The sequence below is a fragment of the Cyrtonyx montezumae genome, unplaced genomic scaffold (genome assembly GCF_038088225.1).
Source record: "Cyrtonyx montezumae isolate F1298 unplaced genomic scaffold, pur_monq_1.0 scaffold_10, whole genome shotgun sequence".
NCBI lineage: Eukaryota > Metazoa > Chordata > Aves > Galliformes > Odontophoridae > Cyrtonyx > Cyrtonyx montezumae.
In genome coordinates, this window is record NW_027071826.1 from 16424798 (window position 1) to 16441740 (window position 16943).

Below are 16943 nucleotides of genomic sequence, written 5' to 3' on the forward strand. Positions count from 1 at the left end.
ATGGCTTTATTTAACATCTGTTTTATCGTTCATTCTCTTGCACTCTGTAGTGTCATGTGGCATCTCTATCCAACATAATTCAATTTGCAGTCAGCCATTTTAGAAAAAACATGTTTACTTAAGTGTGCATCTGCACAACAAATGTTCTTTGTTATGACATATGTAAGTTTGTCTTCTTGGTTATCTTGCTAAATATTTAACCTGTAAGAAGTTATTTTAGTTGCTTCATCCACTAAAATTCCAGTTATATTTCTTACAAAGTAGAAAAAAATGAAGCAGAAGTGATGATTTTGTTGCTTTTAAGTTCTTCTTCAATAATACCCTATTCTTCCAAATTCTTAAATACTGTTATTGTACTTGTTAAAATTTTAGGGTTGGTGTATCTTTGTATAAATGTGCATATTGGGGGCATGGAGTGGCTGGAATGATCGCATTCTGAATATGCTATTGTGGAGTGCGTATTTTGGGTATCTGTAGTGTGTCCTTGGTACATGTGTTTTCACATGGACATTTTGCAGTGATTCTAGTCATTCTGTTCTGCTGAACTACCTCCATGATTAGGCAGTTTTTCTGAATGTCTAACCTAAGTTTTGCTGGATGTCCATTGGATGTTATCTTTTCTCCTAATTCTAGCTACACTAAAGATTTAATTATTGTCCTTCCTCTTTCAAAGACTGCTTGTATATATATTTTTGTCTTCTCTGCTAGCTCTTCTGTGGAATCATAAAAAAAAAATCCAAATCATTCTAGAAATGTGCCATTCCAAAGCAGCTAACATTTTCTCTTGTGGTAAGATGACATTCTTTCTTTAGTGAACCTCCATGATCCTAAAATCATTTCTGGAGACTTTGTGCCTTTATATGACATACAACACAGCCAGATCTATTAGTGCAGTTGGCAGCATTAGATAAAAATAATTTATGAATAAGTAAATTATTTATTGCAGGGTACTGTTTCAATTTAATTAGTCAAATTCCTCCTTACTATGGGTCTTGCACAAACTTAAGCAGTGTACTTTGTAAGTAAGTGTCTAATAAAAATAATAATTTCTGTGACAATACTTTCTGAATCCTGCTTCAGAAATCTTTATGGTCCTATCCTGTGCTACTCCCCACACCCAAATGGATTCATCAGTATTAATTTACTGGTAATTTTTCTACTTGTAGTACATTATACCTTTAATTTTAGATATCACCTGGGAAACATCTTTAGAAGCCTCAGTTCCTTTAGATTTTATTTGCTAGTGAACTTTATCTGCAGAACTTCTTTATTTTCAGAAATGTGGTTTTGTCTGCCTGTCTACTTTCTCTTATCTTTTTCTTCCAATGAAATCAAATGTGTGTAGGCTTTCAGAGTGTTCTTATAATTGAACTGGCAGTATCTGTTCTTCCAGTCGTGTGCTTAGTATCTTACAACTGTTGGGAACCAGAAAAGGAAAATCTGCAGCCAAACGTAAGAGAAGGTATCTGACAAATGATGACTCCATCACCTCCCTGGACAGTCTGTTCCAGTGTCTGTCTGCTGATTCAGAGAAGCTTTTATGTCCAACTTGAATTTCCCCTGGCACAACTTGAGGTCATTACCTCTAGTCCTATTGCTAGTTACATGGGAGAAGAGGCAGATCCCCAACTTGCCACATCCTCACTTCAGGTAGCTGTAGAGTGCAATAAGGTAACCCTTGAGCCTCCTCTTCTTCAGACTGAACATTCCCAGCTCCCTCAGTTGCTCATAAGGATCGTGCTCCAGACCCCTCACCAACTTTGTTGCCCTTCTCTGAATCTGCTCCAGGGCCTTGATGTCTTTGTAGTGAAGAGCTCAAAACTGAACGCAGTACTTGAGGTGGTGAGGAATGATCACTTCCGTTCTTCTGCTAGGAATGCTGTTTCAATACAAGATCTAGCCTTGCTGTGGCTTTTGCCTTTTTGAATGAAAACTGAACCAAAGTCATGGTTTTTAAAATACAGTATGTAGTATCATATTGTTTATTTATTGGAAAAAACGCTTTTCTAAAAACAGCTTTTGACAGGGGCACTCAAGCTTTTCATGCTGAAAGTTTTAAGTTAATATTTCTACCATCATGAGGTTTTTTTGTAAGCTTTGCGTTTCAAAGTCTTAAAGTAGTTGAACAGAACTTCATTACTTCTTTTCTTGCTGAAAGATTGTTAATAAGTTTAGTATCCATTAGTTCTAAATTCATGTTGTCATGAACTCATTGTTCATATCATGACTATATGCCAAGACAGAAAAGCTTGCTGTTCCCCTCCATGATTCAGAGAGTACTTTACAAGAGATTATTAGATGCATGCCTGCTGGTCTTGAAATGACTTGAAAATTCTTTCCTCTCTGCTCATATACAGTACATATTGCATCATCCCTTCTATGTCTAAGATTGAAGACTGCAAACTGATGTATTTTCCCAAATGCGCTTGCAGGTGGAAGCTGTTGAAACTTGTTTTAAATTATTTTAAATAATGTTTAGAAGAAGACATGTTTATAATACTGGTGTTGTGGTTTTTTTTTTTTAATGTGGCTTTCTGAATATTGGAGAGAACAGTTATCAGTAACTTTATCTGATTTGTCATTATGGCTCAACTTTGAGAAGATTTCACTTACCCATCTTGCTCTGAAGAATTGCTTCCACTTTCTGCTCCTAAAGTCCTAAAATTGTTTTCAGTCTTAAATTTTCATGTTGCATGGTTAAAGAAAGGCTGTACTTTAAGTGTTGTTATCTGTTACTAAGGTTCTTCGGCACTCTTTAGACAACCTGGGGCTAAGCAACATTGGCATCATCGCTGCAGATGGAGATTGGAACATTTCAAAGGAGATGGTAGTTGATCCATATCTTAATGATGCTGTTCAGGTAGTTGGGTAAGTGTGGGAGAAGGGAGTTATGTTACATATTATATATATAACTTCATTTCTGTAAGTAAGTCTTCACCTTTATTTTTGAGAAGTTATGTAGTCGTAGTTCCTAATCACTTATTTAAATCATCATGTATGGTGGTAACTGAAAGGTACCCTTTCCTGTTTTCCTCTCATCTTTCAATTTCGTGCATGTGCAAGATGATCTGGCAACTCTTCCATCACTTCTCTTGAGTGTTGAGGTAGGAGCTAGGTTTTAAGCTTCTGACCTTATAAGTCTCCTGTTATTCAGTAGTGCTAGCTAATTTGCACGTGCACTTTCAAAGTTAGAAAAGCTTTAGGATGGAATTCTTGATCTGGAATTAGGTTCTAATTTCAGATGATCTTGAGCTTTCACCCTTAAAATATTCCCTATTATACATCCTTTGCTTGTGACCTTTCTGGTTGTATCTGAAAGCTAGAAGATATGTTGTTGTTTTTATGTGGTAACATCCATAGTTAGTTTTAAAACTGATACAACCTAACACAATTTCATAAGATTGGAGTACCTACTGTTGCAGTTATGGCAGATGGCAACTTGATTATTCCAGCATTTGCTCCCTGATACACTTTGTTTCTGCCTTACTTTTTGCAAGTTGGTTTCTCTAGCTTTTACGTTCTTGCTTATCGCTGATTATGAAAACAATTAATAGATTTTTTTTTTTTAAGCTATAGCTTGATCACAATGGAAATTAACTCTACAACACAGTTGAACCATTTATACATGTATTTATTACTTATGTTATTAGCCATATTATGATTAAGAACTTGCTTGTTGTCCCCCCAACATATGTTTGCCTTCATTTAAATGTAAGGTTGTGTGATATACTTGGAATTTTATTATTTTTTTTAATGATCCATGATGCAGTGCTTATAGCAAGACAGTTAATCAGGAATTCTGTAAAGGAACTGCTTTCTTATGCATTGAGCTTACAAACATTGACCACCTGGAAGTAGCTTCCTGAGAAATATCAAGTGTAATACTGGTGCATAACTAATTTTTGTATGGTTATTTTTCTTTCTAACTTAATGCAGAACAGGTAAGACTTGCAACTCAGCAAGTTCATAGTGAATTAGGAATGCTTTAGTTAATAGTTTGTATGCTGACAAAACTTGCGGAATCAATAAACTGAATATGTACAGTTCTTATTTCATTATTTAAGAGCTTTATGGAGTCAAAATTTAAATTGCGACCTTGGAGTGTGTGGCTTTTTCTTTGTTGGTGTCCTTTAGAACTGTGAACAAATTCTATTTTCTTTAAGATTAAAATGCTTTTGCCCCAACTTCCCTATTTCCACTGATCTGGGTGAAGAGTCAGGGGGTATGCTGAGTCGTGTTGCTGTCTGTTAAGACTCTCAGCTTAATACACAGACAGCAGAGTGAGAACACCATGTTTCTTAAACAGTGTTGACCTTAAGGCAATTAACTATTGGAGCTCTTGCTGACCTCGAAAAAGATAAGTTGTCACAGATCTGTCCTTCAGCTCAAGTTCATAAAGATTCTAGAAGTACACTGTAACTTCGTCTTTTAGTTATCTCTGTCTAGTTTCTTACAAAAATCAGCTATTCAGCTTGTTTTCTTGAGTAATCCTAAATTCTGTACTTTGCAGTCCTTTTCTGTACATTGTTCTGTAATCTTATTCCAACCGTATTCCTCTCTGTGACTTGGTCTTACAGGTCTACTATTAAATGGAAACTTGGGATTTGAATTATATTGTTTTACTTAAATTTTTTGAAGGAATTTAAATGGATGGCAGAGCTATCATTTTGTTTCTTTCATTTTCTTCTTTGATAGCACAGTTTCCCTGTGACCTTACCTCTGCCAAAAATACTATTTGTAAACTGAAGCATACATAGTAGATGTATGGTAGGGTTTTTGTCTGTTTACCCCTGCCCCTTCATGTTTACTGGGTTGTAATTTAAAAGGTAGCAGACTTAATATGTAATATGTAATATTTAATATTTAGAACAGAGTATATCAAGCTGTTACCATTCAGCGTGCTTCAATTCCTTTGATTGACAGAGCAATCTTAATGAACATACTGCTTGTCACTGTTTCATGCCAATGAATATAAGCAGGTGCTGCTGAAACAGGAATTTCTTTAGAAGAAAAAGAGAAAATAATATCTAGTTAGCTCAAGCCTTAAACTGTATTATTATGCTTCCATGCTTTATTTGTAAGACTATTTTCACTGCTGTATTACTATGTTATTTTAATGGGTGCATTGTTTGTGTAGTAGTATACCTTCATACTAATCTTCTTCCAGCTGTATTACTTGTGATATAGTACCACCTGTTCTGTGTTAAGCACCACAAACAAAATCTACATCTAATGAAACGTAGCTCTTTAGCAAGTTCTTAAGGGCTTATTTGCAAATACACAATTAGATGTAAATGTTTTACGCAGTTGTTTTTTTCTTTTTTTTTTTTTGAAGTCGACAAAGTAAAACTGTTTCTCCATAGTTCTTGGCCATTTGTAAACTATTATTAATGGACAGTGATTATATGTTGGGCAGTTGAAAAGAAATCTGCATTTAGGTCAATTTTTGTTTATTAGATGCAACAAATCACTTTATTTTTTAGTTGATGCATCTTGAGTCTTTTCTAACACCGTGATGAAATGGCAGAAATTATTGTTGCCATGTCAGTGTTTTTCTCTCTCCTATTGTCTGTAACTTACAATGATGACTTTTAAATTATTATTATTTTAAGTCTTTTAAATAATGAGGAGGGGTGACGTGAGTTATTTTATAACGATTGTGGCTTTTATGTAGAGAGTAGTTGTTTTGTTGACTTTTATGTCTTAATATAGTTGCAGCTGTAGGGGAATCGTTAGCTTTATAATAAAGGAAGGCTTTCTTTTTCCTGAGGAAAGAATGAGTTCAGTTCACTGTCATCTGCTTTTTCTGTTAGGAAACTTTCTTGAGGAGTGATTAACTGACTTCACAACAGTATGCTAAACTGGTGGAAGAAAAATATAGTTAAAGAAAATATTATCTTCAGGATTTATCTTGGGATTTTTTTTTTGGTGGTATGTTGGAGGGTTTTTGTTCCTGTTTTTTTTGTTTTTTGGGGTTTTTTTTGGACCTTGTATCTTTTTGGCATCTATTTAAAAAGATTTTGTTACATAGTTCAAAACACAAACTGGAAACTTTATTTTGGTTTTATATAACTGATTTCAAGATGTAACAGGGATGTAAACAATCCCAGTTTAGAAATGAGGATTTTACCAATAGAATAGCATTTTTCTTTTAGCATTTTTGGGATATGTTCTGTATTTATTGACTGTTTGGTGCTACCTCTGGAGGATATCTGGTTGAACCTCCCTAAGTGAAGAATGTGCACTTAGCTCATGGTGCTGAGGCTTGCTTAGTTAACTTGGAATATCTTCTCATCTTCTTTGGAAACTTTCTCTACATGTTTGACCATGTTCATGTTCTTTTACCTTTTATCTTGTTTCCTTTTCTATTTCCCTTTTAAGTTATTATGCCTTGGTGAATTTTCCAATGGTTACTAGTGTTGCAAGGGATTATTTGTCCCAAGCATAGAACTTTCTGTCACTCCTGAGTTCTTTTGTTGTTAAGTTTATCAAGTAGGATATCAGGGCCTATACTATGTGGGGATATCAGTAGCAATTGGTGCCCACTTGGATTTTTTCTGTACAGCTTGGTGGGAAACCTTGCTAAATACAAAGTGCGTGGCATCCATTGGTGAAACCTTATCCACACAGGTACTCATCTTTTCATAGAGAGCAGTCAGGTTTGTCAGATGTCATTCTCACATGCTAAATCCATGTTACTGTACCCAGTAAACTTCCTGTCCATCTTGTACTTAGAAATGGCTTTCTGAAAAACTTTTCCTACTGACGTTCTCAGGGAGTTTGGCTAGGTTGACAGCCAGTAGCTTCTCAGATTTTTCTTGAAGACAGGGCTGCAATTATCATTCTGAAGTCATTGGGAACAGACCTCAAACACTAAATGCTTTAGCCTTGATGTATACAAGTCTGCAAACAGAATGTTGCCATATTGTAATACAAGATATGATGGGAAAATACAATGCAAATATAATACTGAGTTAATACAATTTTGTCAAGGCTTTGGGACAGGAAAACCTGGTATCAGGCTAAATAAGCTTATTCAGATGGTAATCTGTGAAGATCTTGCATCATTTTTCTTGTGGGTAGTGTCTGTTGTTAGAGATGATGGTATATTGTAGAACTATATGCAGTGTTAAAATAGTTGGGCTTTGATATTACTTGAATTTCAAGTACAGCGGATGCTTTTTAGGGATCTTCTGAGTTTCAAGAAACTGTTGTTAGCTTTGCTTGCATGTGACTTTAGGCTTGTTTCAGTAACATTCAAGGCCTCTTGAATATCTTGTACATCTCTCTTGAGAGGAGTATGGTTGTTGAAATGATAAAACTTGATATTAGATGTTGTTGAGTAATATGGTATATACGTGTATGGGGGTTTTTCTCATTTCTTCTGTTGGTAGTGTTTAGGAAAAGCTGATTTCATTTGCACAGCTTCACTGTTAAATTGAAATAGCTGATTAGATGGGAGAATACGTAAAGCCAAGTCCTTTAATGGTTTGCTTTGCTTACACAAGACCTATGCTGTTAATACTTGATTGTCCTTGTCCTGTTGCATGTAATTCTTGTAGCCTAACCTTTAGCACTGTATCATTGAAGTGGCTTATCTGCAAATAGAATATCTTGTCTGAAAATGTATGTTTTTGTCTGTCTTTAACTTCATCTGCAGCTTTGTGTATGTAACAATCACCAAATGTTTTTCACTTTGCTATTGTCGTGTAATTTGGGGTTTGGCATGACAGAAGAAGATTGTTCTTTTTTTGAAAGCAGTTTGTGCTTGACAGTTGCTTTATTACCTGTTGTTTTGTATAAAAGGTTTTTGTCCCACTTAAAAGAACAAGAATTGAATAATGATTTGGGTTTTTTTTTGAGTATGTTTGAAGACTCCTGATGGAGCTGGTGCCTTTCCCACTATAAACTTTTGACAATTTGAAAAACATTTTTTCATGTATTCCTTTTCTCTGTTCTCTGCTTTTTTTTTTTTTTTTTTTATCCTAAAGCTGTTGAGGTTCACTCTGGATAAGAATGGTCTGCAGCAGGTGAGGATCATAGCCAGCGATAGACTGTGGGAGCCCATTTCCTTTGTGTTGCTGGTTGACTCTGAGCTCCACGAAGTGGTCGATGTCATTGGGTAGGGGGTTCTCCTTTTATCTTTCTGGTTTATTCACAACTTGTCTTTGTTCTGTTTGTTTTGAATAGTACAACCAAAGCTGTACCACTCTGTACTGTTACCTGATGCAGGTTTGATGCTGTAGTTTTTCTTACTAACCTACATCAAGTGGGTTAGTAAGACCCAATTGGGTTGCAGCTTAATACCTTTAATTGAATCGTGAGTTTCCAGTAGTGTGCAAGACTCTCATTTGCTGTGGCTGCTATTTATTGGCTTGAGTGAGTTTTAGTAAAACCTTTTTACCCTGAAGCTTGTTTCAGTTCCTGTATTTATATACAAAAAGTGCTTTACCTTTACAGCTTTATGCATGGCCTTGAATTAGTAACTTCCAGCACTCTGTTGTTAGAGAAACTGGTGTGATCCAGAAATTAACTGAGGCTTTTATTTTTTTGTTATAACAATGTCTTGATTCTCAGGTCCCATTTTGTTAGTATTGGAGTGTAATGTTTGTGAAGCACACAACCAGCTGACTTGTTTTTCTAGATCTTGTTTTCATCACATGGTGATCTTGTTTTCCAGAGGTAGACTAAATTTGATTACTGGCTTATGAATACGAACATGTAAGATCTGTTCACTAACTTTCTTAACTTTTTAAACTTTATCTCTAAATTTTAGATATGATCTTCTATGAACTTGGCAGACCCAATCGTATTTTTCAGATATGGCTGTTCCTACTAGTGATCCTTAAATTATCTGTTATTTTGTGTACATATTATTCTCTGGTGCAGTTTTTACTGATTTGTTTTTATTAATTGTTTTCACTGCTGGAGGAGTAAAGCCTATTAAAGCGTATTGTTCTGGCTCCAGCTTTTCTCCTTTACTTTGCTAGTTAATTGCTGAGGCTTTTGTCCTGATTGGCACAGGATACCCAAGAGGGTTTTAGTATGATATTGTTTTCTTTAAATTACATTGAATTCAACAAATCAATGCATATTCTTTGTGAAAGTCTGCACTGTAAGCTGATAGCAAATTTTGACATTCTGCATTTTGGTGTGTCTTAAAGTGAGCATGCTACAGTGCTTTTCAAAAATTTAAAAATAATTTATTTACTTTTTAAAAACTACTGAAGTTTTGGTATGGATTGGGAGTTACATACTAGTTATTCACATCCTACTTTCTTAAAAGTAGTTTAGACCTTAAACAAGTTGGTTTTTACCTTAATTAACAGCAGTGTCTGAGTAAAACACAAATACTATAAATCGTATTTATTAACAGTAGCTGAAACTGTGTCTAAGAGAAAAAGGATGCATTTCTTAACTGATGGTGAGACTGTTTTACCTGCTTGCAGATCAATGGGACGAAAAGTGAGTGTTACAAACAAGTGGGTTTTAAATGGAGCTGAGATTCTGCTTATAGTTTTTATTTGACAGATATAGTGACAATATTTAAGACAAAGATTTCAGGACACAAACTGTAGAAATGCAGATCTATTCCTTCTCTGTGTTGTCTTTGCAACCTTCATGCCTTTAAAAAAAAAAAACATCACTTGGTACCAAGGTAATATTTGTGTTTCCAAGCCAAAGGGAAAACATGCTAATCTGCACAGCAGAGACAAGGATGTAGCTGCAGTCTCTACTATCTGTTATGTTATCACTAGTGAAGCGAGTATGAAGCACTACAACTATGAGAAACTGCCTGTTTTTGAATAGGGGCAAAATAGTTGAAACCAACAATTAACCATAGAAATACCTGTATTTTCTTTCTTTATTTCTTTCTTTTTTCATTCTTGACTTGTGAATTGATTATATTTGTCAAGTTTCAGCCCATTAGTAAAAGAAATCTTTATACTTTACTTTCCAGCTGAATCAGTGTCGTGATTGAGTTTGATTAGTAGTCTTCATGTGGGAGAAGGTATCTGTACACATATTAAGGAAGGTCTTGTGACAAAAACTAGTTTTTGAATTGTTTCAGGTGTTTTCAGTTTACACCTCTTTAGCTCTCGCAGTCCACTCAGCATGTGTTCTTGAAACGTGAGCTTATTAAAAAGGCGTGCAAGAAGAACCAAGTTCATGTTCAGCTGCTAAGACTTCAATGCAGCAAAGTGTTTGTAATCTCCTGTGCTGTATCTTGCTGTTAATTTATAATTATTTAAAGGTTTGCCTAAGACACTATAAGATAACTTGTAACTGTAACATACTACCAAAGTCAATTTCAAGATAAGCTTTACTTTGACAAGCTGTGGATATTGTGTGACATATTTAAAGCTAGTTTACTTAGGCTGATATGTTTTAAAGAAGTAATCGTGTACTGAGGAGAATGCAATAAGCTGTGATATATTACATATTTCTCTAGAATACAAATTTTCTATTCCATTAGAATTATTCTGGAGTAAGTTAGTTTTTAACTTTCAGTTTGGAGGAGAGTAATTAAGCTTGAAGATACAAATATCAGCAATGGCTTTTCTTTTTGTGGTAAGTGCTCTTTTTAAAATATTGTGCAGGGCTCACTATCCTGGGACCAAAACAGTGGCAAATGCCTTACTGACTCAGAAGAAACTATGGGCTTCAGAAGATTATAGTACTTTCAATGATGAAGTAGGTGCAGGCTGTTGGGCTCGGATCCTAAACCAAAACTACGTGAATGGAAACATGACTTCGTAAGTGTTGTGCACCTCTGATAGCTTTTAGGACTTCATGTGTAAGGATTATCTAAAGTACCAACCATGTAGCTCATCCATCTGCTCTGCTAAGGCTGTAGATAAACTGAAACTGTTTCCTCTGTCATCTGAATATAGATATTCTGAGGTGAAGACTACTGTTCTTAATCACTTGGAGAAATATTTTGTGGTAATGTTAAAGCATTCTTGAGTTACATTTTCACATGTGCCTATAGAACTGAGTTTTAGATCTCTTTCAGATTCTGATGATGCTTTTTAAAGTAATTCTTCTTAAGAAGAACTACTACAAAAATCACAGGAGGAAAATAATGAAGTTAATCTAGTTATATTAATCTAGTTATATATTTCTCAGGTTTTCTATCAGTTATTTTTCTTCAGTTAAAAGTAATAGGTGTAAGGATTTTATTATGTAGTTGTTTTTATACAACTTCTTTCTGAGAATCCATTCTAAAATTTGCTGTAATCTTTTTAAACCTTTATCTTTGTATATTTTCTTGTTTAATTGGTATCTGGAAGAAAGTTATTAGGAAATGATATAAATCAGTTTTAAAACACAATAGGAAACATACTTTGTTTCCATTGGAACAACAACAAATGAAGGCACCAATATTTAAACAAAATCTTTTCAAGACTTTTAGCTTGTATGTAATTTCATTTTGGATTAATAAAGACAAATGTTTTTACCCAAAATACTTGAAACAGAGCGCAGAAGAAAGCACTTGCATACTTGTAAAGGGAAATCCAACTTGACTGTGTTCTGTGAATCTTGTCTCTTGCAAAGTTAAAGTTTTAACCTATTTACTATGTGAATTCCTTGCTCTTATGTCCCTAGTACCTGACTTTGGGGTTATTCCTATTTTATTCCTGTTCTCTTCTTTTTGCAAGCCCTTCTTAATTATATAGTCCCCCTTTGATAAGCAGTGTGGAAAACAGATCTTATATTCAGAAATTATCAAAATTATCAAAATCTGTAAATTCAGTATTGCTTTAGTATTGAAAATAAATTCTTCCTGATGAAAGGAGGCTTATATTTTTGCTAAGCTCATTTCATCTGAGTTTATGTTCTGGTAGTTTTATATTCAATTTATGCAGAATTTTATCTTGGGGAAGCTGGAGAGTTTGAAAATCTTGTTGAGGGCTTTAGTGCATTCTTAGAGGAATTCATAATCCTTCTTGAAATGCACATATGTGATAAATCGTAGGTAATGATTTCAGAATGAGTCTTTTGTGCCCATCTATGTAGAAACACATTATTTCATGCCACCTTTTGTTTTGTATAAAACTCTTTTATTAAACTGTATTTGCATGCCTAAGACTGCAAGTTTGAAGTCCTACCAAGAGGTTACTTTGAAGAACAAATCAGAAGACCTAAAAAACCAAAACCAAAACAAAACAAATTGACCTTGTCAGTGTCCTGACAAATTCCTAAAATAACTCCTGGAAGATGGCTGATTAGAGCTGTATTATGTTCTTTATTTATGTGTGCAAAAAAAGAAGACTGATAATATTTTTTACTGGTGCTTACAAAGTGAACAAACCTAAGCCTGTCAAAAGAACACCTCAAAATACCACAAAGCTAATAAAATAAATAAATAAACCGTAACTTCTTTTTTTTCCTCCCTCTTGATTTAGTTAGGAGGTATGCATGGAGACTTTAACCCTCAGGTGCATATTTCCTTTAACATGTAGCTTTTCATGATGATGACACAGCCAGAGAATGTATTGTTTTTTATATAAAGTTCTCAGCTCTAGAAATTGATTCATTTTCTTTGCTTTCCTGTGGGTTTGTTGTCGTTTTTCTTTTTTTTTTTTTTTTTTTTTTTTTGTAGGAGCTGTGGAAGGAGTTGCTTGTTTGGCTATTTTCTTTCCTTTTAGCTGAGAAATTTCTTTGTTTTGAAAGATTTGTTTTTTTTACTTCTTGCTAGAACGTTTTTTTTTTTTCACTGTATGTTGGAGGAAAAAAGAAGAGTAAATTCTTGTGCTAACAAACTTGTTTTCCCAGAACTATTGCTTGGAACTTAGTGGCTAGTTATTATGAAGAATTGCCCTTTGGTCGATGTGGATTGATGACAGCACAGGAACCATGGAGTGGCCACTACAAAGTAGAAGCACCTATCTGGATTACAGGTAAAAAAAATAAATAAATAAAAAAAAATTTTGCACAACTGCATCATCAGAGACCTTTTTATAGTTTTTTTTTCTACATGCATTATTTTTTGGTACCACATTAAAGTAGCTTTCTGGAAAACCTTATAAATACCTTAAAGAAAAAAGACTTATTTCAACAGGAAGTAGAATGATCTAACAGTAGGCAAATTTGACCATTAGGTTATATGCAGAAATAAACGGCTACTTTTTATAGCCATCCCTATTAAACTATTTGGATCTGACTTCCCTGTAGAGTTTAGGGTATTTTCCCAGTTCTTTTTCATTCTTCTTTAATTTTCTCCTTAAGTAGACATCTGATGCCTTTCAATTTAAGAAAACAGAGCAAAGAAACTATATAGTATTGTACTACTTGAGGTTCTTGGCTTATATAATTCAACATTTCTTTGTACATAGGAAAAGGGAAATACTTCTAAGCAGTGTCTTCTGAAAACAGGGGTTCACTGGCTACTCTGTAGGTCTTCTGTAGTCTCTTACTGTCTTTACCACAGCTCCATGGAGTAGGTGACATATACAATGCCATTAAGAAAGATTGAGGCAAATGTCATAAGTTTTGTTCTTCTGTTAGTCACTCAGCATTAGGAAAACAGTGGCTATAATGTCATGTGAAAAGTTTGGAACATCTGAGCAGATCTTATTTCCATGTTGATTATTCCTTGAGGAGAAGTTCTTCTGTACTTTCTTGGACTTGATTGTTTACTCTGCCACAGAATAGATGTTGTAATGTTTTTAGTATAATTTTGTAATCTTTGGGTAGAATGTGTCTTGGAAGTTCTGTTACTTTGGAAATAATTTTCATATATGAAATTGAGTTCAGACCAGAAATGGTAGTTATCTTTATTTAGTTATTTTCCTATGATTTTTGTTCCTTCTCAGCGCATACAACACAATTTACTCAACCAGGCTGGTCATACTTGCAAGTGGATGGACACTTGGAAGGAGGTGGAAGTTTTGTAGCTCTGACAGATGGCCTTGGAAACCTTACCATAATAATTGAAACTATGGTAATGTACATAATCAAAAGTATAGTAAATAAAGGAAATATTTTCTTACGAAGAGCCTGCTTCAGTTTATGCCATGGATGTGAATATCTTCCATAATCCTTCTGCAGCTTTGTTACTGAGACAAACAGAAGTCCTTTTTTTTTTTCTATCTAAACATTGTATAGCCATTATATCACAAAAAAATATTAATTTGATGACACACTACGGGAGAAAATGAAATTGTTTTTAAAAGCTGTGTTAAAAAAAATAATAATTCCAGTTTGTATAATAAAGTCATCATTAAGATAGTGAAATAAATATTTGCAAATTGATCCTGTATTGCTTTTTATAACTTATACAATGTTTTTCTTGAACACTGGCATCTGATAGATTCCGTAATGTATATTCCTTTGATTCTTTCCTTTCTTCAGACACATGATCACTCTAAATGTATCAGGCCTCCACTACCTCACTTCCGGGTTTCACCTCAGAGAGCAACTTTCTACCTCAAAGGGTCTTTCGTAAGTAGGCACTGAATACATTTGGTCAGTTCTGTTATGTGAATTGCACTGCATCTTGTGTATGCACACAAATGATGACGAGATTTCAAGAGATCGCAACTGTTTATATGTTTATAACTGTTTAACTCGGTGTTATATGCCTGCTGAAGTTTTAATCACTGTCTCTTACTGTAAGACACAATGTCATAACTGAATTTGTTGAATTACTTCCTCCCCATCTCTTTGTGTATGTTGAAGAAAAAATTCTGGATCAGAGTTACAGTTTGCTTTATCATGAAGATTTATTTCATGGCTACATGCTCTGAAATGTTGATATAGTTTGACTGACGTGATCATGATGTTTCTAGTTGTCATCAGTTGCTACTGATGGCAGTAGGTAATATCTGCCAGGTGATTACCTGATAAGTTATCAGGGTAATAACTGCAGCTGACTATGATTTAAGTTTTGCTGTTCTATCCCATCAAAAGGTATTCTGAGAATCTCCCTGTTCTGTGTTTTTGTTTTAGTTTGTATGTATGCAGCATTACTATGTTATGAGGATAATAGCTTACTGATGTAAGTAGATTGCTCTGAAAGTAATGCCTCCTATTTATTTCCATGGAAACATTAATAGATAATAGAGCACAGTAAAAGGGCACAGCTTGATAGAGCAAATTCTCAGCTTCTAAACACTATTTTTCAGTGTAGACATCAACATTAGTTATGTGTTTTTTACCAGCTGTGATCAATAGCCTGCATGCTGTGCTTGTAAAAAGAAATAAATCTGCATGGTTGTCTGGGTAACCTGTCTTTCATGTTGCTATGCTGAAATGTACCATCCACCACCTCACTGTGCTCACATCAACTGTTTGGTGCCCACAAACATTCAGCAAGCATCAGTGCATTTACCTCTGACATGTGGACCAGCATAATATTATATTAGGAGGCATCACTTTTGGATCATCCCTTGCATAATTATGGAAAAATAAGGTTTGTAATGGCTATCTGAATTAATTGGTGGCTGCTGATGAGATCAGCAGCTCTAAAGTAACAAAAGTTACACAGTGATAGTTTTCAAGGTCAAATTAAAATTGTTGTGTTGGTTTTTTTATAATCTAATGTTATGTTTCATTGTAGTATTTCCTGAGAACTCTTCAGGTGTGGTACTCTAGGCTTGGTTTTGAATCTGCAAACTCTACTCTTTTTGAGCAACTTCATCCTCTAAAGGTAAGTTAATTAGTTTTAATACTCTGCCATAATTTTTTTAGAATTGATATTGCAAGTAGAATAGTTTACTTTGATATATGATATAGAATTGCAAAGTAGAAAATAGAAACCCATGTGTCAAAGTAATTGAAGATAACTTGTCTCTTTTGAGAAGAATGAATACATGTTGAAGATGAGCATTCATGAAGATAAATGTTGATTAGGCTGGTAACACTGTTATGTAGGTTTGAAATATTGCAGCTTTTTAGTGGATATGTGCTTTGTGAGTAGTGATTTAAGTGGTTCTGATGTGATAATGAAGTCTGTGGATGTCCTTTTTTCAACTTTTGGGCTCACCTTACTACATTTTCAACCTGTACACTTGAGTTGCAATAAAATGTCAGTATAGTATACCTCAGAATTGTTTGTTCAGCTGGACTTTACTGATATCAACAGACATCTGCTGAGTATTAGAAGTAGTCAGGTTTAGCAATTTTGTTCCTGCTGCAGAAGAATTTGCGGGATGATATCTGTAGTATTTATGTGGCCTGAAGATGATAACCTTCCAACTTTCTGGCCTCACTACCTGTATTCTTCGTCAAAACTTTGAGTAATATTTGCTCACAGGATACATTTATAAGAAATACTTCTGAGGAAAGAACCTTTGAGATTTTTTTTAACTACCCAAAGTAGAAAGAACGTGAGAATATGGGATACTCATCAAAACTCGATTAAAATGTACTTTCTCAGGCTGATTACTTTTAAAGTAGACATTCTCAAAAACAGAGCATTGTACCTAATGTAACTTAAATGCTGCCCACAAAGGAGTATTCCAATAGTCTCTGTAATTTCAGGTGTGTGTTCCTGCATTGCTGGAGCTGCTGGACTTCCATGCTTTAACTGTATATTTAAGGCTTCCTTTCTTACTTCTGTTTGTATACAGCTAGTAAAACTGTAGTCAAACTTACTTGGAGGTAATAAAGAGATTTAGCAAAACAGCTTGGTGATATTAAACATTGAGGCGATTTTTGCATTAAATTAATCTTTAGAGGGTATCGCTGAATTCAGAAGCTTGGACTCTTTTTTTATGTTGCAATTTGATTTTTGCATCTTGAACTTTCTTTTAATTCCAGGTCTCAAGAGGCAGTTTTTCTTTAGACCTAGATGTGGATGAAGTCTATACTTTAACTACACTTAAGACAGGGCGGAAGTGTAGCTGCCCAGAGCCTCCACCATCTCAACCCTTTCCTTCAAACTATAAAGATGATTTTAATATTCGTAAGTCAGAAATCTTTTATCAAAAGCTTAA

The 16943-nt window shown here is 34.5% G+C and overlaps 1 protein-coding gene across 2 annotated transcripts in view; it reads left to right on the forward strand.

Annotated features, from left to right (window-relative positions):
* Positions 1-16943, forward strand: part of GALC (galactosylceramidase) — a 34558-nt gene that overhangs the window by 10008 nt on the left and 7607 nt on the right. Inside the window, exons 7-13 of one of the 2 annotated variants that reach the window (XM_065751697.1) lie at positions 7992-8122; positions 10602-10757; positions 12781-12905; positions 13821-13948; positions 14359-14448; positions 15566-15655; positions 16768-16912. In XM_065751697.1, coding sequence (XP_065607769.1) covers positions 7992-8122; positions 10602-10757; positions 12781-12905; positions 13821-13948; positions 14359-14448; positions 15566-15655; positions 16768-16912 — 865 coding nt within the window. Of the gene's footprint in view, positions 1-2740; positions 2869-7991; positions 8123-10601; positions 10758-12780; positions 12906-13820; positions 13949-14358; positions 14449-15565; positions 15656-16767; positions 16913-16943 lie in introns of both variants that reach the window. The other variant, XM_065751704.1, reaches the window with a different exon arrangement.